Consider the following 23,008-nt stretch of genomic DNA (forward strand, 5'->3'; position numbering starts at 1 on the left):
AAGTGCCTTAATGACTACCACTTGGTAGCTCTGACGTTCACCAATGTGATATGCTTCAAGAGGCTGGTCAGAGCACTCATTAACTCCAGCCTCACAGATAATCTCATCCCACTGAAATGCACCTACTGCCAAAACAGGTCCATGGCAAACCGCAGCTCCCTACACTTCTCTCTGGAGCACCTGGGTAGTGGACACTCACATCAGACTATTGCTTACTGACTACAGCTCTGCCTTCAGTACTATAATTTCAAACAAACTCATCTCCAGACTCTTACACCTGGGACTCAGTGCCTCTCTTTTCAGATGGATCCTTGATTTCCCGACCACTGTCAGTAAAGACCGGCAGCAATAGCTCTGCCATCATTATTTTCAACACTAGTTCCATGACTGAGTCTTAGCCCCTATTCTACTCCCTATACACTCACGACTGAGCGGCCGCGTTCTGCTCTACAGGTTTGCAGATGATACCACCATAGTGGGCCGTATCTCACAAAATGATGTGTCAGATTACAGGAAGGAGATGGAGAGCCCAGTGATGTAGTGTTGTATCAACAACCTTTCCCTCAACATCAGCAAAACAAAACAACTGGTCATTGACTTTCGGAGAGTGGGGCAGTGAGCATGTTCCTTCTTACATCAATAATGCCGAGGTCAACAGGGTTGAGAACAAGTTCTGAGGTGTTAACATCATGAACAGAATGTCATGGTCCATTCTCACACAGATGCCACAGCCAGAAAAGCTCACTAGCTTCTCTGCTTCCACAGGAGGCTAAATGAATCTGGCATGTCTCCATCAACCCTCAACAATTTTTATTGATGCACCATAGAAAACATTCCATTCAGACGCATCATTGCCGGGTATGGCAATTGCTCTGCCGATAACTGTAACAAACTGCAGAGAGTTGTAGACAGAGTTCAGCACCCCATGGAAACCAGACTCCACTCCCTGTACTCTGTCTATCCTTCTCATTGCCTTGGTAAAGCATCAAGTATAATCAAAGACCCCACCCACCAGACCACCCTCTCTCCTTCCTTTACCCCACTGTGTAGAACATGCAAAAGCCTGAAAGCACATAACACCAGCCTCATGTGACAACTTGTAGCCCATGATTATAAGACTATTGAATGTTCCCCTAGCATGATAAAATGGATTTTGACCTCATAATCTACCTTCTTGTGATCCTGAACATTATTGTCTACCTGTACTGCACTATCTCTGCAAGACTTTATTCTGCATTCTGTTATAGTTTTACTTTGACTACCCCAATGCGTTGTTGTAATGAATTTATCTGTAGGAATAATAAGCAAAACAAGTTTTTCACTGAACATGTGATAATAATAAACCCAGTTACACATATAGCCCTCCACATGATGTGCAATACTACTTGTTTTAGTAACATCTGCAAACCTACTAACTATGCCTTATACATTCACATCTAAATAATGTATATACATTACAAACAACAAAGGTCCCAGCATTGCCCCGTGTGAAACACACTGGACATAAGCCTCCAGACTGAGAAACAACCCTGGACCATCACCCTCTGCTTCCTGCTACTGAGCCAACTATGAATCCTATCGACTGACTCCCCCTGGATCTCATGCAATCCGACCTTCCAGGCTAGTCTACCATGAGAGTCCTTATCAAAGACAACATCCACTACTCTACCCTCATCTAGCCTCTTGGTAACCTCCTCAAAGAACTCAAAAAGATTTATCAGACATGATTTCCCTCACACAGAACATGCTATCTCAAATAAGAACTTGCCTCTGCAAATGGTAGGAGATTCTGTCCCTCAGAATGCTCAGCAGCAATTAAACCCCCTCCCATCACAGAGAGAATGCACAAGCTCCAGACAGAGAGAGGCTGGGATTGAACCCAAGTCCCTAGCACTGTCAGGCAAGTTCTCCACCAGCTGGGCCACTGTGCCAACCCTTCCTGGGTCAATTGAATACCATAATCATTGATGGAACTGTTTTCAGATTAATCTTTAAAATATATGATGGAATTCTCTCTTTGCAATCTATATAATAAGATTGTCAATTTAACAGACTGATGAAAAATTGTCAGTTTAATATAATATTTGTAATTTGCGATGGGACTCTGTCAAATAAATGAGCTCTGTGCAATCTGCATTGGAAATCTAATAATTAAGAGCTCAGTATAATTCGTGATTGATCTTAGTCCAATTGAATACATTTGCAATAATTGTTTTATTTCACCGATTGTATTAAACCAGTGTTCAATCACCAACTGCGGATAGTGTGTGGTACAGAAGTTGGTTCACTTGATTCACATGACAGGTCGAATCATTATACAGCAGTCAATTGAATGCACTTGCTATAATCCTTGAAGGATCCCTCTTTGTATTCAGTGATGGAAACCTGTCAATATAATATCCCTTGAATAATACCATTTGAATACTTGTCAACTTAATAGTCTCTTAACGATCATTGATGGACCCTTGTTGGTTTAACACGCACCAAATTTACAGTGGAACACAGCAAAAAATGATGCATTCTTTACAACGTGCTTGAAAACTGTTAATTTAATTTTGTACACTTTCAACTTTCGTAATGAGTCCCTTACGATTTAATACACTGTGCACAATCCACAATGAGTCACTGGCAATTTAATTCTCCACTGTCTCCAGTTTAATACCCTCCCTACAAACACAAGGGTAGCTGCTGAATGTTCTGGGGTTTAGATGTTTCAAAAGGGACACCAAGGGAGGTAAAAGAGGTGGGGGTGGGGAGTTGTATTGCTAATCAAGGACAGTATCACATAAGACCATAAGACAACATATAAGACAAGACCATAAGACAGAGGAGCAGAAGTCAGCCAGTCGGCCCATTGAGTCTGCTCCGCCATTTTATCATGAGCTGATCCATTCTCCCATTTAGTCCCACTCCCCCGCATTCTCACCATAACCTTTGATGCCCAGGCTACTCAGATACCTATCAATCTCTGCCTTAAATACACCCAATGACTTGGCCTCCACTGCCGCCCATGGCAACAAATTCCATAGATTCACCACCCTCTGGCTAAAAAAATATAACCATAAGATTACAGCTATAAAAAGGGAGAATGTTGTGGAGGGATTGTCTATTGAGTCAGTGAGGGTGGACGTCAGAAACAGGAAGGGAACAATCACTCTACCGAGAGTATTCTGTAGACCAACCTCCCACCACACCCCAAACTGCGACAGCGACACTGAGGAGCAGATCATGGGGCAGATTATGGAAAGGTACAGAAAATAGGGTTGATGTCATGGGGGACTTCAATTTCCCCAATATTGAATGGCATCTCCTTAGTGCAAAAGGTTTAGATGGGGGCAGAATTGGTTAGGAACAATAGTTGACAAGAGATGTGGAACATCTAGTCAAGAGGAGCAAAGAAGCTTACTATAAGGTTGAGGAAGCAAGGATCAGACAGGGTTCCTGAGAGTTGTAAGATAGCCAGGAAGGAGCTGAAGAATGGACAGGAGAGCTAGAGGAGGCATGTGAAGGCCTTGGCAAGTAGGATTGAGTAAAACCTCAAGGCATTCTACATGATCGTAACAAACAGGAGGAGTAGACTGATCATGTAGAGTAGAGGAAACATGTTTGGAGTTGGAGGAGGTAGTGAAGATCCTTAAGTGAATACTTTGCTTCAGTATTGACTAGTGATAGGGACTATGACCACTCCAAGTACAGCGTAAAACAGGCTGATGAAGCTAGAACCTGCCAATGTTAAGAAAGATGTGCTGGAACTTTTGGAAACTTCAGGTTATATAAGTCCCTGGGTCTAGAAGGGTATATTCAAACTTACTACGGGAAGCAAGGAAAGAGATTGCTGCACCTTTGATGATGATCTTTGCATCCTCACTGTCCACAGCAGTAGTACCAGATGTACCAGGGTGGAAAATATGATTCCTTTGTTCAAGAAAGACAGTAGGGTTATCCCTGGGAATTATAAACCAGTGAGTCTTACTTCAGTGGTGGGCAAATTATTGGAGAAGATTTTTAGAGACTGGATATACGAACATTTGAAGAAGCATAGTCAGATTAGGAATAGTCAGCATGGCTTTGTGAGGGACATGTCATGCCTCATGAGCCCGAGTGAATTCTTTGAGGATGTGACAAAGAACATTGATGAAGGTAAAGCAGTGAATGTATATGGACTTTAGAAAGGTGTTTGATAAGTTCCCCATGGTGGGCTCATTGAGAAAGTCAGGAGCCACGGATCCAGGGAAACTTGGCTGTATGGATATGGGATTGACCTGCCCACAGAAGGCAGAGGGTGGTAGTAGATAGAGAGTATGCTATCTGGATGTTGATGACCATTGGTGTTTCAAAAAGATCTGTTCTGGGACCCCTGCTCTCTGTGATTTTTATAAATGAATTGGATGAGGAAGTGGTAGGGTTAGTAAGTTTGCTGATGACATGAAGGATGGAGGAGTCGTGGATGGTGTGAGAGTCAATGTAGATTGCAATAGGACATTAACAAGATGCAGAGCTGGGTTGTAAACAGGCAGATGGAATTCAACCCAGCAATGAGTGAAGTGATTCATTTTAGAAGGTTGATTTTGAAGGCAGAGTACAGGGTTAATGGCAGGATTCCTGACAGTGTGGAGGAAGGGAAGGATCTTGATGTCCATGTCCATAAAACCCTCAGAGTTGCTGCACAAGATGAGAAGGCTGTTGAGAAGGCTGTTAAGAAGGTGTGTTGGTCATCATTAGTCAAGGGATTGAGGTCAAGGCAGTTAGGTAATGTTGCAGCTCTATAAAACTGTGGTTAGACCACATTTGCAAGACTGTACTCAGTTCTGGTCACCTCATTATAGGAAGGATGTGGAAGCTTTAGACAGGGTGCAGGGAAGATTTACCAGCATGCTTCTTGGACTCAAAGTCATGTCTTATGAAAGTGGGTTGAGCAAACTAAGGCTTTTCTCTTTGGGGTGAAGGAGGATGAGAGGTGACTTGATAGATGTATACAAGATGATCAGAGGCATAGATCAAATGAATAGCCAGAGATTTTTTACCAAAGGTGGAAATGGCTAATATCAGGGGGCATAATTTTAAGGTGATTGGAGGAAAGTATAGAAGGGATGTCAGCGGTAAGTTCTTTACAAAGACAGTGGTGGGTGTGTGGAACGTCCTGCCGGGGGTGATGGTACAGGCAGATGCATTTGGCCATTTGAGAAACTCTTAGATAGGCACATGGATGACAGAAAAATGGAGGGCAATGTAAGAGGGAAGGTTGATCTTAGAGTAGGTCAAGAGGTTGGCAGAACATTGTGGACCAAAAGGCCTGTATTGTGCTGTAATTTCTATGTTCTAATCCATGACAGAATCTAGTCAGTTAAGTAATTCCACTGCATATCAGAGGGGTCATTGTCAATTTAAAATACCATCCAAAATTAGTCAGGGAGCCTTGTCAACTGTGATAGGTAACTGAATTACTGCCCTCTCCTTGAATTCCATACACTCTCTTAATCCGTGTTGGCATCTTGTCAAGTTCTTGCTCTCCCTACAGTCTGTATTAGAAGCCTCTCAATGGGCTTACTGTAATCCTACCCACCACTCAGTCATTTCAAAACATCTTCTGCAATCTGTGATAGGATGCTGTCAAAATAACACACTCAATGACTGTAGCCAGTCAATGTACCACATGCACTGCTCTCTGCAATCTGTGATGGAACTGTGTCAATGGAGTACATTCAGTACAATCCATATGAATTCAGTATGGACCAAGAGATCTAGCTGTTGTACAATACCCCATTTGCAGTGGGTGAAGGAACTCTGCTACTTAATACACCTCTCTACAATTGATGATGGTACTGTGTTAGTTTAAAATGCACACTGCTGTATGTCAGCAATCAGAGTGGTTCCCCGTCTGTGCACTTATTTAAATCCTGCTAAGATGATAACCTCCACAATCTCTGATGAAAATGTGCAAACTAATTGCACTTTCTCAATCCATGATGCATTAAATCAATATATTCTCTACAGTCTGTATCGGAAACCTGTCAATTAACACATTCACAAAGTAGACCTTGTCAGCTGGATATCATTAATGGAACCTTCTCGGGTTAATACATTCTCTGCAGTCCAGTGGAGCGCAGTTTGTGATCAAATAACGTGGGGTTAAAACACTGTACTCCACAGCAGGCCTCTGTTAATTCAATACTTCTCCCTATTCATGCTGGTGCACTGTCTGGTGAGTGCAGTCTACATATTCCCTACTGGAAGTAGGTCAATTTATTAGGTGTGCTTTTATCTTTTCATCGATACATTGTCAAAAATGTGTGACAGAACATCAGCTTAATGTATTCTTTGCAATTGCAATTTGTCTTGGTAAATGTAATACAGTCTGAATAATTTGTGATGAGATGCACTGCAGTTAATACAGTGTCAACGGCCTGCATTGGAAACTGGTGGATTCACTAACTACAATCTTCAACGTAATATGCAGTCCGCGATGGCGTGATGGAACTCTGTCATGTTAACGTTCTGACAATAATTCAGATTGGAATCCACTACTACAAACTGAAATGCAGCTCTTCTTAATACACTAGCAATAATTCCTTGTCATTTTAATACACTTCACATTCCATATTGAAAGCTTGTTAACTAACACAAGCACTATAATCTGTGATGTAACCCTGCGAATTGAAGAAACTCTACAAATAAAGAACAGCAGAACACGGGAAAAACTCAGTGGGTCAAGCAGCATCTGTGGATGCTTGACATTCTGAGTTCCTCCAGAGTTCTGGTTTTGCTCTAGGTTCCAGAAAATACAGCCTCTTTTGTTTCTGAGATGGGATAGTGACATTTTAATATATTCTGCACTTGCAGCAATGGGCTTCTGCCAATTAAGTACACTTTCTACGTTCATTGCTAGCACCCTGTCAGTGAAATGCCTCTCCATAATTCAGTAGGGGTTCCCGTCTAGTTAATGTAGTCTTCATAATTCAGTTAGGAAAGTTGTAAATTTAATAATAGCATTATAATCAATGACAGGACTCTTGTTATTTTAATATACATCGTGCAAGTCCTAATTGTCCCTGTAAGACACTCTCTGCAATCCATTATGGGACTCTGTCCAGTGAATATATTTTCCAGAGTCCCAATAGTAAACTTTTTAATTCACTACAGTGTGTGAGGGCTCTGTCAATTGGATGCACTATTTACCATTCTAGATGAAATTATCCTGATGTAACATTGACAGTCTGTGGTGGAAACTTATCGGTTTATTACTGGGACTACAATCTGTAAAGACCTCCTATCAAATTACTGTACAGTCCACTGTCCATGATGGAATCCAATTGGATTAATTCACCCTCCATAATCCTTATAGAAACATATACAAGGATTGGGGTGGCACAACGGCATAGTGGCTGGCACAACGGTTTACAGTGCCAGTGACCGGTGTTCAATTCCTGCCATCGCCTGTAAGGAGTTTGTACGTTCTCCCCGTGACCACGTGGGTTTCCTCCCACAGTCCGAAGACAGACCGGTTGCTAGGTTAATTGGTCAATGTAAATTATCTCGTGATTAGGTTAGGATTTAAAAAAAAATCAGGTGATTGCTGGGTGGAACGGCTCGAAGGGCAGGAAGGGTCTATTCTGTGTTGTATCTGAATAATAAATAAATAAATAGAACAATACTATTATATTAACTATAATGTATTATGAAACCCAATCAATGTATTACAATCACTACAAATCCTTGATGAAAATCTGCTAATTTACTACCTTTCATACATCAAAAGCTTATTTTCAGGGTATTTATAGCTGGATATTTATGTGCATAATAATGAACTTGAACATTGCTAATAAAATGTGAGCAGCCCCTGTCAATTTATAGAGTTATGTATCATCCATGATATGCCCCTTTCAATTTAGCACACACTCTACTGCTGGTGATGGATCCCTGCCAAATGAATACACTTATATCCACCCTGTCGATTGAATCTTTGACTCGACTGACCGGGTTTAAGACACTGTTTACAATCCTAGATGGAAACCTGTCAATTTAATATATTCTCCACAATCCATGGCAGATCCAATTTACTGCACCCTTGATGGAACACCATCAACGTGATGCATTGTCTACCATCCCTGATGGAATCCTGTTGGTTTAATACACATTGAACAATGCATGAAGACTCCCTTTCAAATGAATGTGTTAATGCATGCCTACCAACACACTCTGCACTGTTTGTATTGGAGACTTGCTCTAATGGATAGTGGAAGTCTCTCAATTTAATAACCTGACCATATTTCATTACAGTACCCTGTCAATTCATCACCATCTTTGATGGAATACTGCCAATTTGCTATACTGTTTACAATCTGTGGTTCAATGCATTCTAATCAGTCCTTGATGGAACACTGACAACTTGATACACTATCTCCAGTCAGTGATGGTAATCTGCTGGTTTGATACACTCTGCAACTTTGACTACCAATTGATACACTATCAGCAATCCCTGAATGCACTAACTACCATCCTGCATGGAAGCCTTTTGGTTTAGCACACTCTCTACAATCCACAAGTCAATCCAACCCTGTGTAATCAAAGTACCATCTGTTACCCGGGATGGAGTAATATAGGTTCAAAACATTCTCTGCAAACGTGGATAGGTTTGTCCGATTATATACAGTTTCTGTGATCCTAGGTATCCTCTGAATTTAATATCTGTGATAGGACCTTGTCTAATGACTGCACTCTTTGCGTTCAGTTCTGTGATAGGACTCTGTCGCCCCCTGCATCCTCTGACATTTTACTGAAAATCAAAAACGGTAGATGATGCAAATACAGCACTGTCTAAAATCCATGATAGAACACTGCCAAGTAACGTTCTTTGCAATCCATGAATGCATTCACAACATTTGATGGGACCCATTTGTTTACAATCGGTGTCAATATTAGTATACTACCCTGCCAATTCTGTTTCCTCTCCATTACTCCTGATGGAATCCTTTTACCTTACAATGGTACATAGGACCTAACCAACTTTATGCCCTCTTCACAAATCATATTGGAATTTGCTATGATCCTGCAGTTGTCTGTAAGGAGTTTGTACATTCTCCACATGACTCTGAGGGTTTACTCCAGGTACTTCAGTTTTCCACCCTTAGTCCAAAGATACACTGGTTGGTAGGTTAATTGGGCATTGTAAATTGTCCCATGATTAGGCTAGGGTTGCCAAGTGGTTAAGGTGTCGGTCTAGTAATCTGAAGGTCACTAGTTCAAGCCTGAGCTGAGACAATGTCTTGTGTCCTTGAGCAAGGCACTTAACCACACATTGCTCTGTGACGACACCGGTGCCAAGTTGTATCGGCCCTAGTGCCCTTCCCTAGAACAACATTGGTGTCGTGGAGAGGGGAGACTTGCAGCATGGGCAACTGCTGGTCTTCCATACAACCTTGCCCGGGCCTGCACCCTGGAAACCTTCCAAGGCACAAGTCCACGGTCTCACAAGACTAACGGATGGCTAATGCCTAAAGCTAGGGTTAAATCGAGGGTTGCTGAGTAGAGTGGTTTGCAGGGCCAGGAGAGCTATTCCATGCTGTAACGCAGTAAACAAGTAAATTAATGCCCTCATTACAATACTAACATGACCCTATCAATGTACTACTCTGTCTACCATCCATGGGGTAGAGAAATGCCAATTTAATGTACTGTCTTTAATCCTTGATGGGATCATGTCACTTTACCACACCCTCTACAATCAGCAATAGAATGCTGCGAATGTATAACTCTCTTCTACCAGTGATGGAGACCCGTGGAAGAAAAGCTCCTTCTGTACACAACAATGCAACTCTACAAGTTCAATACACTTTCTACAGTCAGTTTTGCATATTCTATGCAGACTCTGATGGGTCACTTTTGGTTGTGGCACTTTGCACACAGACTGGTCAGCAGCTAAGGGGTTAATGCCCACTCCACTCCACAGCCTGCGTTATAAACTTGTTAATTAATACAGTCAATTGTCAATGATGGGACTAAATTAAAAACACCCACTACAATTGTTGTATGGTTCTTGTTAACAGGATGAACTAACAGTGGTCCTCACGGAATGCTGTGATGAGACGCTGTCAATTAATTTCATTACAGTATGTGCAATCTATAATGAGCAGTTCATTACAATCTCTGCTGTGCCATTGCATTTCACACAACACACTCTTTACAGCGGGGGACTGAAGCCTGCCAATTTAATAGGCCTGAATTCTGTCAATTTTGCCCACTCACAGTTAATGGGTAAATCCACACCATCAGTTTAATGTGCCCTTTCTAATCCGTAGACATGCTCTCTATAATTCGTCAAGTAAATCACCACATTGGAAACCTCAAACAACAGGAATTCTGCAGATGCTGGAAATTCAAGCAACACACATCAAAGTTGCTGGTGAATGCAGCAGGCCAAGCAGCATCTCTAGGAAGAGGTGCAGTCGACGTTTCAGGCCGAGACCCTTCGTCAGGACTAACTGAAGGAAGAGTGAGAAAGGGATTTGAAAGTTGGAGGGGGAGGGGGAGACCCAAAATGATAGGAGAAGACAGGAGGAGGAGGGATAGAGCCAAGAGCTGGACAGGTGATAGGCAAAAGGGGATACGAGAGGATCATGGGACAGGAGGTCCAGGAAGAAAGACAAGGAGGGGCAGGGGGACCCAGAGGATGGGCAAGAGGTATATTCAGAGGGACAGAGGGAGAAAAAGGAGAGTGAGAGAAAGAATGTGTGCATAAAAATAAGTAACAGATGGGGTACGAGGGGGAGGTGGGCCTTAGCGGAAGTTAGAGAAGTCGATGTTCATGCCATCAGGTTGGAGGCTACCCAGACGGAATATAAGGTGTTGTTCCTCCAACCTGAGTGTGGCTTCATTTTTACAGTAGAGGAGGCTGTGGATAGACATGTCAGAATGGGAATGGGAATGGGATGTGGAATTAAAATGTGTGGCCACTGGGAGATCCTGCTTTCTCTGGCGGACAGAGCGTAGATGTTCAGCAAAGCGGTCTCCCAGTCTGCGTTGGGTCTCGCCAATATATAAAAGGCCACATCGGGAGCACCGGACGCAGTATTTCACCCCAGTCAACTCACAGGTGAAGTGTTGCCTCACCTGGAAGGCATTGGAAGCCTGATCATTAACACATTCTCTGTTACCCATGGCGGGGCCCAGCCAATTGAATACAAGATTTTTGATGGGACCCTCACTTTCCCTTTCCCAGTTTAAAACATATTCTACATTCTGTGACAGTATGACACCAATTTAATGCTCTCTCTAAAATCCATGACGGGATACTGCCAAGTTAATACATTTCCAATGACCAAATTGTGATGGGGTCTTCTCAATGTAATGCCATATATATCATTCAAGATAAACCTTCTGGGTTTAATATTTCTCTACAATTTACCAATTTAATATTTGAAGAAGGAGCCTCAATTTGACACAGTCGACAGTCTGTAATGGAATACAGTCATCTCAAAGCACTGTCTACAATGGTGATACATAGGGAATCTTGGACAGTTTAAAGGCTGTGTACGATTTGTAGTGGGTCACGGGCAATGTATTCATTTCTATTGCCCTTGATGGAACTCTGCTTTTAAAATATTCAGTATAATCTCTCGTGAAATTCACTCTAAATTTGTGATTGAACGTTGCCAATTTAGTCCACCATATGCACACAGTCGACTTAACACACACTCCATAATTCATGAAGGAACTCAGTCGAGTTAATATAAACTTAACCTGCATTGGAAACTCAATAATTCCTCCCAATCTTTTTGAGTTTTTTGAGGTTACCAAGAAGGTTGATAAAGGAAGGGCAGTGGATGGACTTTAACAAGGACTTTGACCAAGTCCCACATGGGAGGCTGATCCCAAAGGTTAAATCACTTGACATTCGTGATGAAGTAGTCAATTGGATTCAACACTGGCTTAGCAAGAGAAACCAGAGAGTGGTAGTAGATGGTCGTCTCTCTGACTGGAGGTCTATGACTAGCGGTGGCCACGGGGATCGGTGCTGCATCCATTGTCATCTATATTAATGACTTAGATGATAATGTGGTAAACCAGACCAGCAAGTTTGCAGATGATGTCAAGATTGGGAGCATAATGAACAGTGAGGAAGGCTAGTAAAGCTTGCTGGGAAAATTGGCTGGTAAATGGCAGACGGAATTTAATGCAGACAAGGGTACTTTGGGAAGACAAACTTGGGTAACACACAGTGAATGGTAAGGCATTGAGGTGTATGGTAGAGCAAAAGGATTAATGGGTCAAGTAGTTCATTCATTATGTGCCATGTCATATGATGTGGGCGATCATGGTCTTTCCATGATCATGATTATTCTTGGCACATCACAGGTAGATAGGATCACAAAGACAGCTTTTGGCACGTTGGCCTTCATAAATCAGGGCACTGAGTTACAGGGGTTGGGATGTTATGTTGAAGTTGTGTAAGACATAGATGAGGCCAAATTTGGAGTATTGTGTAATTTGGAGTACCTACATGAAAGATATCAATAAGCATGAAAGAATGCACAGAAAACTTACAAGAATGTTGCTGGAACTTGAGGACCGGAGTGATAGGGAAAAATTGAATAGATTTGGACTTTATTCATGGGATTCAATGAGGTGAGATCTTATAGAAGTATACAAAATTATGAGAGGTCGAGATAGATTGAATGCTTGCAGACTTTCCCCCTCAGGTTGGCTGAGACCAGTAGAGGTCAAAGGTTTAGGCTGAAAGGTAAAACATTTAAGGGAAATTTGAGGGTGGTGTGAGCGTGGAACAAGCTGCCAGCAGAAGAGGTAGATGTCATTTCAATTGTAACATTTAAGAGATGCCTGGGTAGGTAAATGATGAGAGAGGTATGGTGCAAGTAGATGGAACTAGGCCAAAGACCAGACTAGCAAGGTCTATCTGAGGCAAAGAGCCTGTTTCTGTGCTGTAGTACTCCATGCCTTTATAATCTGAAATGGAATCTTGCCCGTTTAATATGCTCACCAAATCTGTTAATGGGTCTTGTCAACTTGATATACTTTCTACAATTGGTAACAAAACCCATCAGTTAAATAAATTCTCTGACTGTCAGCTTATATACACTCAAATATTTGTGATGGAATTGTACCAGATTAATGAGCTCTCTATCATCACTGATGTAATTCTGACAGTTTGACACATTCTTCCTACTGTGTAAAAACTTAGATTAGTACACATTACAATCTCGTTAATCCTTAATCAGATTTTGTCAATTTAACACACACCTTAAATCTGTGATGGAATCCCGCCAGTTCAATAAATACCCTATAATCTATAATGATGCAGTGTCAGTTGTATAAACACACCTAAATATGTTTATATAAATCATCTCAGTATAAACTCTTGATAATCTGATATGGCAAACTGATAATTTGATAGGTCTCTAGACATTTAGTGCAATCTCCATAATTCATTATGGAATCTTACCAGTTTAATAATATTATTCTTAGCTCACAAACACTTCATAAACATCAATGGATGCCTTTCAATTTAATACACACTCTAAAATTAGTGGGAAGTTAGAGGATTGGGAAGCTTTTAAATACCAACAAAAGGCAAGTAAGAAAGTCATAAAGAAGGAAAAGATGGAATATGAAGGTAAGCTAGCCAATTTTAAAGAGGATACAAAAAGTTTCATCAGATATATAAAAGGTAAAAGAGAGGATAGAATAGATATCAGACCACTGGAAAATTATGCTGCAGAATTAGTAATGGGGAACAAGGAAATGGTGGATGAACTAAATAAGTATTTTGCATCATACTGCACTGTGGAAGATACACGCAGCGTGCCAGAAGTTCGAAAGTGTTAGAGGGCAGAAGTGTGTGAAATTGCCTTCTTGGGAGAAGGTGCTTGGGTAACTGAAAGGTTTGAAGTTAGATAAGTCACATGGACTACATTGTCTAAACCCCAGAGTTCTGAAGGAGGTTGAAGAGATTGTGAAGGCATTGGTAATGATCTCTCAAGAATTAATGGTTTTGAGCATGGTTCTGGAGGACGGGAAAATTGCAAAAGTTACTGTTCTGTTCAAGAAGGAAGAGAAGCAGAAGAGAGGAAATTATAGCCCAGTTAGTCTGACCTCAGTGGTTGGGAAGATGATGTAGTCGATTGTTAAAGATGTGGTTTCGGGGTACTTGAAGGCACCTGATAAAATAGGTTGTAGTCAGCTTAGTTTCCTTAAGGGAAAATCTTGCCTGACAAATCTGTTGGAATTCTTTGAAGAAATAACAAGTACGATGGACAAAGGAGAATTGGTGGATGTTGTGGATTTTCAGGCATCCTTTAACAAAGTGCCACACACGAGGCTGCTTAACAAATTAAGAGCCCATGATATTACAGGAAAGATACTAGCATGGATAGAGCATTGGTTGATTGACAGGTGGCAAATAGTGGGAATAAAGGGAGCATTTTCTGGTTGGCTGCTGGTGACTCGTGGTGTCCCAAGAGGTCTGTGCTGGGACATATTCTTTTTATGTTAAATGTAATTGATCTGGATGACAGAATAGATGGTTATGTGGCTAAGTTTGTTGATAATACAAAGATAGGTGGAGTGGCAGGTAGTTTTGAGGGAGCAGGGAGGCTACAGAAAAACTTAGACAGATGAGGAGAATGGGCAAAGAAGTGGCAGATGGAATACAGTGTCAGGAAGTGTATGGTCATGCACTTCGGTAGAAGAAATAAAAGCGTAGACTATTTTCTAACTGGAGAGAAAGTACAAAAACCTGAGGTGCAAAGGGACTTGGGGGGGTCCTCGTGCAGGACTTCCTAAAAGCGAATCCGCAGGTTGAGTCAGTGATGAGGAAGATAAATGCAATGTTAGCACTCATTTCAAGAGGAGGAGAGTATAAAAGCAAGGATGTAATGTTGAAACTTTACAAAGCACTGCTGAGGCCTCACTTGGAGTACTGTGAGCAGTTTTGGGTCCCTTATCTAAGAAAGAATGTACTGATATTGCAGAGGGTTCAAAGCAGGTTCACAGAAATGAAAGGCTTATCATATGAGGAACACTTGATGGCTCTGGGCCTGTACTCACTGGAATTCAGAAGAATGAGGGGAGATCTAATTGAAACCTACCGAATGTTGAAAGGCCTCGATAGAGTGGATGTGGAGAAGGTGTTCTCTATGGTGGGGGAGTCTAAGGTCAGAGGGCACAGCCTCAGAACAGAGGGAAATCTACTTAGAATGGAAATGAGGAATTTCTTTAGCCAGAGAGTGGTGAACCTGTAAAATTTGTTGCTACCGGCAGCTGTAGAGGCCAGATCATCGGGTATATGTAAGGCAGAGGTTGATAGATTCTTGATTAGTCAGGGCTTGAAGGGATACAGAGAGAAGGCAGGAGATTGGGGCTGAGAGGGAAACGGATCAGCCATGATGAAGTGGTAGAGCAGACTCGATGGGCCAAATGGCCAAGTTCTGCTCCTATATCTTATGGTCTAATAAATCCATAATGGAAACTGATTGATTTAATTCATTCATGCTCATGCCAGGACTGTGTCATTTTAATGCACCGTAAACCCTGAATGAGCCAGTTTACTGCCACCCCAGCATTTCAATAGCCCATGTAGATTCTGTAAAAAGGCCTTTTCAGTGTAATATGCTGTCTTGATTCTAGTGTGTTTAATATACCATCTGGATTCCCTGGCCAGACCTGAAGGGTCCCATACTCTCAACATTCCATAACAGTAACCTGCCTGTTTAGTACATGCTCTGGATCAGCTAACAGAAGTCTGTCAGTATATTATACTCTTTCACTTTAGTATATTATACTCTTTCACTTCTGTAATGGGAACTTGTCAACGTAAGACAGTGACTTACCCCAACTCGGATTATCCTGCTGGTTACAGTAGTGTGCTCCCTCAGGTAGAGGGTAAGTTTGATGCCCACATCCACAGTTCTGCACCATCTGATCCTGGAAACAGGAACGCAGGCAGGTCTGGGAATAGAACGGAATAGAAAAGGAGCATTAGAGGCACAGGAACCACTGTGGCCTATTTTTAAAATTTTCTACCCTTGCAACAATGGCGCATAGTGAGGACTGCTGAGAACACCATCGGGGTCTCTCTCTCACCCCACCCTCCCCATTTCAGGACATATATCAGAGGTGCTGCATATGCCTCCGGCGTTGTCGAAGTCCCCTTCGCACTACCTCTTTGACCTCCCGCTGTCAGACAGAAGTTGCCGCAGCACAAAAACCAGAAATGCCAGGCTGGGGAACAGCTTCTTCCCCCAGGCTGTTAGACTTTTTAAAACCTCGCCGCAACTCAGCACATATGTCTAAATGCCCAGCTGCCTACCGCCCCCACAAAATCATGGACACTTTCTCATCCTGCACTGGTCACTTGTCATCTTTTATTGGTGCTGTTTCACATATTTATACCACTGTTTTTTTTATTATAATAGTGCCAGCAACATTATACTGTCTTACATAACAAGCACCTCGCACTTCCTGTCAACCAGTCAATCTTCAGGCTATGCCATTCAATGACTTGTGCTAATCTTATTCTGTGACTGTACTATATGCGCTGGATCATAACTATATGTGCTGTGTGTGACTGTATGTATTGTGTTTTATACCTCGGCTACAGAGGAACAATGTTTTGTTACCTGTACATGTGTGTATTGTTTAATGATAATAAACACAAACTTGAATTAGAACTTTAATGCCAATGAATTAAACCATCTCCACCCATTCCTGTTGCACAGAAACCTCATCGACTAACTCTTCCCATCCATTCTAACTGCATGAAATCCCGATGGTCCAAAACCCAACAGTACCTGTTTTACTCCTCAAAAAACACTCCATTTAAGAACAAAACCTGTTACTTTCAGTGAGGTTGCACCTTCAGGGTTAAACTGGAAAAAAATAGGAATAATGGAGTTTATTTTATTGTAGGGTTGGCATACCTGCATGGTGTAGGTAGTTTTGAAAAGAGATTTGACATTGACATCTGAACCATCAAACGTGCAGCGAGAGTACAGGCCACCCAAACGCACTATTTCATCCTGCACAGAGAAGGAACACATATAAGGCAGTTAAGAAACGAAGTTGTCTGACACACTACATGATCTCCGGACTCTCCAAAGATTGCTGTTTATGCTTGTTATGTAGGGCCATTGGTGGGAGTAACTGTTATAATGGCTGCCGTTTGAAGAGGAAGAGCAAACCTGCAGCAATGGTACATCATCTGTGCTATTAGTTTAAGGGATAAATACCTGCCAGTGTAACAGGGTGAACTGCTGGCCCAAACAACTGCACAAATTCAGTGTTAATTTCTAATGTGCAGAAGATTTCAATGATGTGCAATCCCCCTCAATGATGTACCTAGGCTTTGGCCTGAAATATGTGCTCCTGTCTCCAATGGCAAGGGTGTTCATACTTCGTCACAAAGTCCTCGAGTAATTCAGTACAAGTCCAACTCATCCAAGCTAACCACTGGCCCATTTGCCCATATTTGGCCTTTATCTTACTAAACCTTTCGTGTCTATGTATTTTTTTTAAAACGTTATTGTTCTCAGCTCCGGTGGCTTGCTCCACATATGCTTGTTCTACCCTCTGCATGAAGATGTTGCCTCCCAAATCCCTTTTAAACTTTTCCTCTCTCAGCTTAAACCTATGCCCTTTAGTTTTTGGTTCCTTTACCCGCAGCTGGCGGGGGTGGGAGAACTTGGTGTAAGGAGTAATAATGAAGTGAAGCGTAAAGTCACAGCCCAATACGGCACTGGCTCAGGCAATGGTGAGCTGACCATTGGTCACTGGGTCAAGAATCCAATCAGAACAGAGGGGCTTTGAACCGTGAAAAGTGTTGTCTCTTCTTTCCACTTTCAGTTTCAGGTATTAGCCTAGCTCCTGGCAACGAAGTGGCATTTCACTCAAACCCCTCCCCAATCCCCAAAAGCCAGCCATTGCCGGGAGATGTACCTACCACAAATATTCCAATGGATGTTTCTGCCCCAGCCCTGGCATATAGACCCAGGTCCTCGAGGAACGGGTAGGTGTTGGGCTGATGCAGCATGAGCCTGGCACCAGCTGCAAACGACAGGAAGGGGTTGTAATCATCCTGCGAGATATCCAACACCAGCTTCAGCCCTGCACAAAAAATAACAGCAATCATTTATTTTCTCTTGGGCACATATATATGAGCAATTATACAGAAAGTTTGAGGTTAATAACTTATCAGGGGTGATTGATAAGTTTGTGGCCTAAGGTAGAAGGAGATGAGTTATTAACTTCAAACTTTCTGCATAATCACTCAGAGTTGAACTGCATGTGCATGTAACGAGAGCTGTATAATTAATCTCCTTCAACCTTGGGCCACGAACTTATCAATCACCCCTGCTGTGGGCACTTTCTGGAGGTCCAAGATCCTGCTGGACTAAGTATGTAAATGTAGGAGGGGACTATGTTGAAAAATAAATATGCAAGGTTTTGTAAAATTGACTCCTTCTACCTTAGGCTACAAACTTATCAATCACCCCTCATATGATACACACACACACACACATAGTGACACTGTGTGTTTACTTCTATCTCACATGTGCAATATGTGCCTTAGGCTGTCTATGATTGCACCTTGTTTAGCTGTATTCATGTATGGTTGAATGACAATTAAACTTGAACTTGAACTAGAGAGGGGAACAATTTAAAAGAGATTCGCAAGTCAAATTTTCTTTTCACATAGAGAGCAGTAGGTGTCCGGGACACACTGCCAGGGGAGCTGTTGGAAACAGATGCAGCAGCAATATTTAGACACGGTCATGCAGAGTCAGGGAATGGAAATATTTGAACCATGTGCAAGTAGATATGCGGTTTAAATTGGTAAGATTCTGCAAAGATATGATGGGCTAAAAGGCCTATTCTACACGTGACGAAACTGAACGGCCTCTAGGTCATTTCAGGGGGCAATGAAAAGGTTTGGCAAAAGAATACATCAAGGAAGGCAGTGCACCCGTGGCTGACAAGAGAAATTAGGGATAGTATCAATTCCAAAGAAGAAGCATACAAATTAGCCAGAAAAAGTGGCTCACCTGAGGGCTGGGAGAAATTCAGAGTTCAGCAGAGGAGGACAAAGGGCTTAATTAGGAAGGGGAGAAAAGATTATGAGAGAAAACTGGCAGGGAACATAAAAACTGACTGTAAAAGCTTTTATAGATATGTAAAAAGGAAAAGACTGGTAAAGACAAATGTAGGTCCCCTACAGACAGAAACAGGTGAATTGATTATGGGGAACAAGGACATGGCAGACCAATTGAATAATTACTTTGGTTCTGTCTTCACGAAGGAGGACCTAAATAATCTTCCAGAAATAGTAGGGGGCAGAGGGTCCAGTGAGATGGAGGAACTGAGAGAAATACATGTTAGTAGGGAAGTGGTGTTAGGTAAATTGAAGGGATTAAAGGCAGATAAATCCCCAGGGCCAGATGGTCTGCATCCCAGAGTGCTTAAGGAAGTAGCCCAAGAAATAGTGGATGCATTAGTGATAATTTTTCAAAACTCGTTAGATTCTGGACTAGTTCCTGAGGATTGGAGGGTGGCTAATGTAACCCTACTTTTTAAAAAAGGAGGGAGAGAGAAACCAGGGAATTATAGACTGGTTAGCCTAACGTCGGTGGTGGGAAAACTGCTGGAGTCAGTTATCAAAGATGTGGTAACAGCACATTTGGAAAGCGGTGAAATCATCGGACAAAGTCAGCATGGATTTGTGAAAGGAAAATCATGTCTGACGAATCTCATAGAATTTTTTGAGGATGTAACTAGTAGAGTGGATAGGGGAGAACGAGTGGATGTAGTATATTTGGATTTTCAAAAGGCTCTTGACAAGGTCCCACACAGGAGATTAGTGTGCAAACTTAAAGCACACGGTATTGGGGGTAAGGTATTGATGTGGATAGAGAATTGGTTAGCAGACAGGAAGCAAAGAGTGGGAATAAATGGGACCTTTTCAGAATGGCAGGCCGTGACTAGTGGGGTACGGCAAGGCTCAGTGCTGGGACCCCAGTTGTTTACAATATATATTAATGACTTGGATGAGGGAATTAAATGCAGCATCTCCAAGTTTGCGGATGACACGAAGCTGGGCGGCAGTGTTAGCTGTGAGGAGGATGCTAAGAGGATGCAGGGTGACTTGGATAGGTTGGGTGAGTGGACAAATTCATGGCAGATGCAATTTAATGTGGATAAATGTGAAGTTATCCACTTTGGTGGCAAAAATAGGAAAACAGGTTATTATCTGAATGGTGGCCGATTAGGAAAAGGGGAGGTGCAACGAGACCTGGGTGTCATTATACATCAGTCATTGAAAGTGGGCATGCAGGTACAGCAGGCGGTGAAAAAGGCGAATGGTATGCTGGCATTTATAGCAAGAGGATTCGAGTACAGGAGCAGGGAGGTACTACTGCAGTTGTATAAGGCCTTGGTGAGACCACACCTGGAGTATTGTGTGCAGTTTTGGTCCCCTAATCTGAGGAAAGACATCCTTGCCATAGAGGGAGTACAAAGAAGGTTCACCAGATTGATTCCTGGGACGGTAGGACTTTCATATGAAAAAGACTGGATGAACTGGGCTTGTACTCGTTGGAATTTAGAAGATTGAGGGGGGATCTGATTGAAACGTATAAAATCCTAAAGGGATTGGACAGGCTAGATGCAGAAAGATTGTTCCCGATGTTGGGGAAGTCCAGAATGAGGGGTCACGGTTTGAGGATAAAGGCGAAGCCTTTTAGGACTGAGATTAGGAAAAACTTCTTCACACAGAGAGTGGTGAATCAGTGGAATTCTCTGCCACAGGAAACAGTTGAGGCCAGTGCATTGGCTATATTTAAGAAGGAGTTAGATCCCCCTTGTGGCTAGGGGGATCAGAGGGTATGGAGGGAAGGCTGGTGCAGGGTTCTGAGTTGGATGATCAGCCATGATCATAATAAATGGTGCTGCAGGCTCGAAGGGCCTAATGGCCTACTCCTGCACCTATTTTCTATGTTTCTATATTAGAATCAGATCTGGTAGGGTGCTGGGTTTTTCTGGATCTACTAATGGTCTGTGGAACCTGATATGGTATTTAAAACAATGACAGAGACAGGTTCAAAGAGAAGTAAAGAGAAAGGGAAAGACAGAGAGGCAGGAATTTCAAGGGGTGGAAAATGGCAGAAGGGGGGAAACAGAAGGAGAAGAATGGAGAGAGAGAGAGATGGAAACAGATGTAGAGAAACAAAAAAGTAAAGGGACAGAGGTGTGCACAAACATAGTTCACGTGCTTCTGAATTGGGTTTATTCTAAGGATTTACAGACATTGGCCACAGACAGCACCTGGTGTTGTTACTAGTGGATTGGATTGTTCTGTTCTTGCAAGGAAGGGAAGATCTCAGACAGAAGCAAGTAAAATAATACAAAAGTCAGATTGTACCGAACTCTGCTCCTGGGTTGGATGACATCAGGATCTGCCCATTGGACCCCCAGTTGAAGATGTAACAGTTCCCATACATCGGATGCATCAACTGGGTGAAGTTACTGAAAAATAATGGAGTGACCTGTTTTAGTTTCTGTTTTTAACCCCTGTATAGTATATGGTTCTGGAGCCTTACTGTGTTTAATTCTTTATAGACTATAAAAACATAAAAGAACAGGAATGGAAGTGAGCCATTCATCCCGTCAAGAACATGAATGTTTAAGGTGCCAGATGGATCCACAATCAAGCTAATCGCCTCATTCTGTACAACTTCCTGACCGCTGCTCGGCTGCATTCATTCAGGTTAGTAGAAAGTGCAACAACACGATTTGGGGTTACAGACGAAGGAAAGTCTTTGAGGTGTGAGGAAGTAACTCACTGGCTACTAGATACCCAACCTTTGGCCTGTCCTTATAACTGCAATATTTATGTGGGTGGTTGGGTTGTTGAAGTAAATTGTAAAGGTTTTGTAAATCTTTTTGGAATTGGAATCCCATAAGTAGAATTGTTCAAAACCCAGCATCCCTAACATCCCTCAGCTGTCACCCTTCTTTCCTCAATTGGTAACATAGTAAAATTTCTTATATTCTTGGGCATATAACCATTAACAATCTGATGCCGGGTTCCAGCTGGGAGAGGAGTGAGGGAAATGTTACATAACTTACTCAAGATTACAAGGCTGCCCACCAAAAAGACAAGCAAGAATGAAATCTTCACCCTGCTCGGCCATCGCTTGCCGTTCTGATTGAGATGCGTTTGACAGGATGGTCATGTAGTGCAGATAGTACCACTCACTTATCACCTCCATCACTGAGCTGAAGTTCCTGTATATACAGTTCGACCTATTCTCATTGCACTAGAAGAAACGAGAAGCAGAGTGTCACTCACTGTACACAGTGTATACCGCCGTGTACAATGTGCACTGTATACTGTCTGAAACACCACAAATAACCTTCCGGTCAAGAAAGTGTCTGCATACAATGCTCCTTTGGTCAACATCTTCTGGATAGAACATGGAACCATATATTTAACTTCTTTTATGTTTGATTTTTGTCTTGAATGTGATTCTGCAACTGTTGGAACAGTTTGGAGATCATCTGGGTGTTCCAGCATTCTGCAGTCCCCGAGGGGGACTCCAGGAGGCAGAGGCAGTGTGTGGAAACCTTGTGGTGAGAAGGCTGTCAACTGATGTTCAACCTCATTTTGCCAATTAAAGCGATGAGGCAGACTAAAACGCCGGCTGCCTGCCTTTTTATCGCTGGTGAGATCGGTCTGCTACTGAGAGGGGGGACTGCTTTTTTATTGCTGGGGAATTGCTCTGCACGGAGAAGGGAGACTGCCTTTTATTGCTGGGGGAATCGCTCTGCATGAAGAGACGAGACTGGCTTTTTATTGCTGGGGGATCGCTCTGCTACAGAAAGGGAGAATGTTGCCCAGGTCTTCTGCATTTTGGATGTGGACTTGGGACTGTGGACTTTTCTTTCCAGTCATGGTTTTTTTGTATTCTGTGTTTTTCACCAATCTTTCTCAATTATTTTTTTG

General features: G+C 42.3%; 1 protein-coding gene across 3 annotated transcripts in view; it reads right to left on the bottom strand.

Annotated features, from left to right (window-relative positions):
- Positions 1-23,008, bottom strand: part of LOC134351304 (amiloride-sensitive sodium channel subunit beta-like) — a 57,280-nt gene that overhangs the window by 24,729 nt on the left and 9,543 nt on the right. For all 3 annotated transcript variants that reach the window (XM_063057372.1, XM_063057369.1, XM_063057370.1), the window contains exons 5-9: positions 22,132-22,322; positions 21,425-21,528; positions 17,951-18,114; positions 16,932-17,030; positions 15,843-15,960 (exon numbers count right to left, since the gene is read on the bottom strand). In XM_063057372.1, coding sequence (XP_062913442.1) covers positions 15,843-15,960; positions 16,932-17,030; positions 17,951-18,114; positions 21,425-21,528; positions 22,132-22,322 — 676 coding nt within the window. The remainder of the gene's footprint in view (positions 1-15,842; positions 15,961-16,931; positions 17,031-17,950; positions 18,115-21,424; positions 21,529-22,131; positions 22,323-23,008) is intronic.

Source organism: Mobula hypostoma, chromosome 9, assembly GCF_963921235.1.
Source record: "Mobula hypostoma chromosome 9, sMobHyp1.1, whole genome shotgun sequence".
Lineage (NCBI taxonomy): Eukaryota > Metazoa > Chordata > Chondrichthyes > Myliobatiformes > Myliobatidae > Mobula > Mobula hypostoma.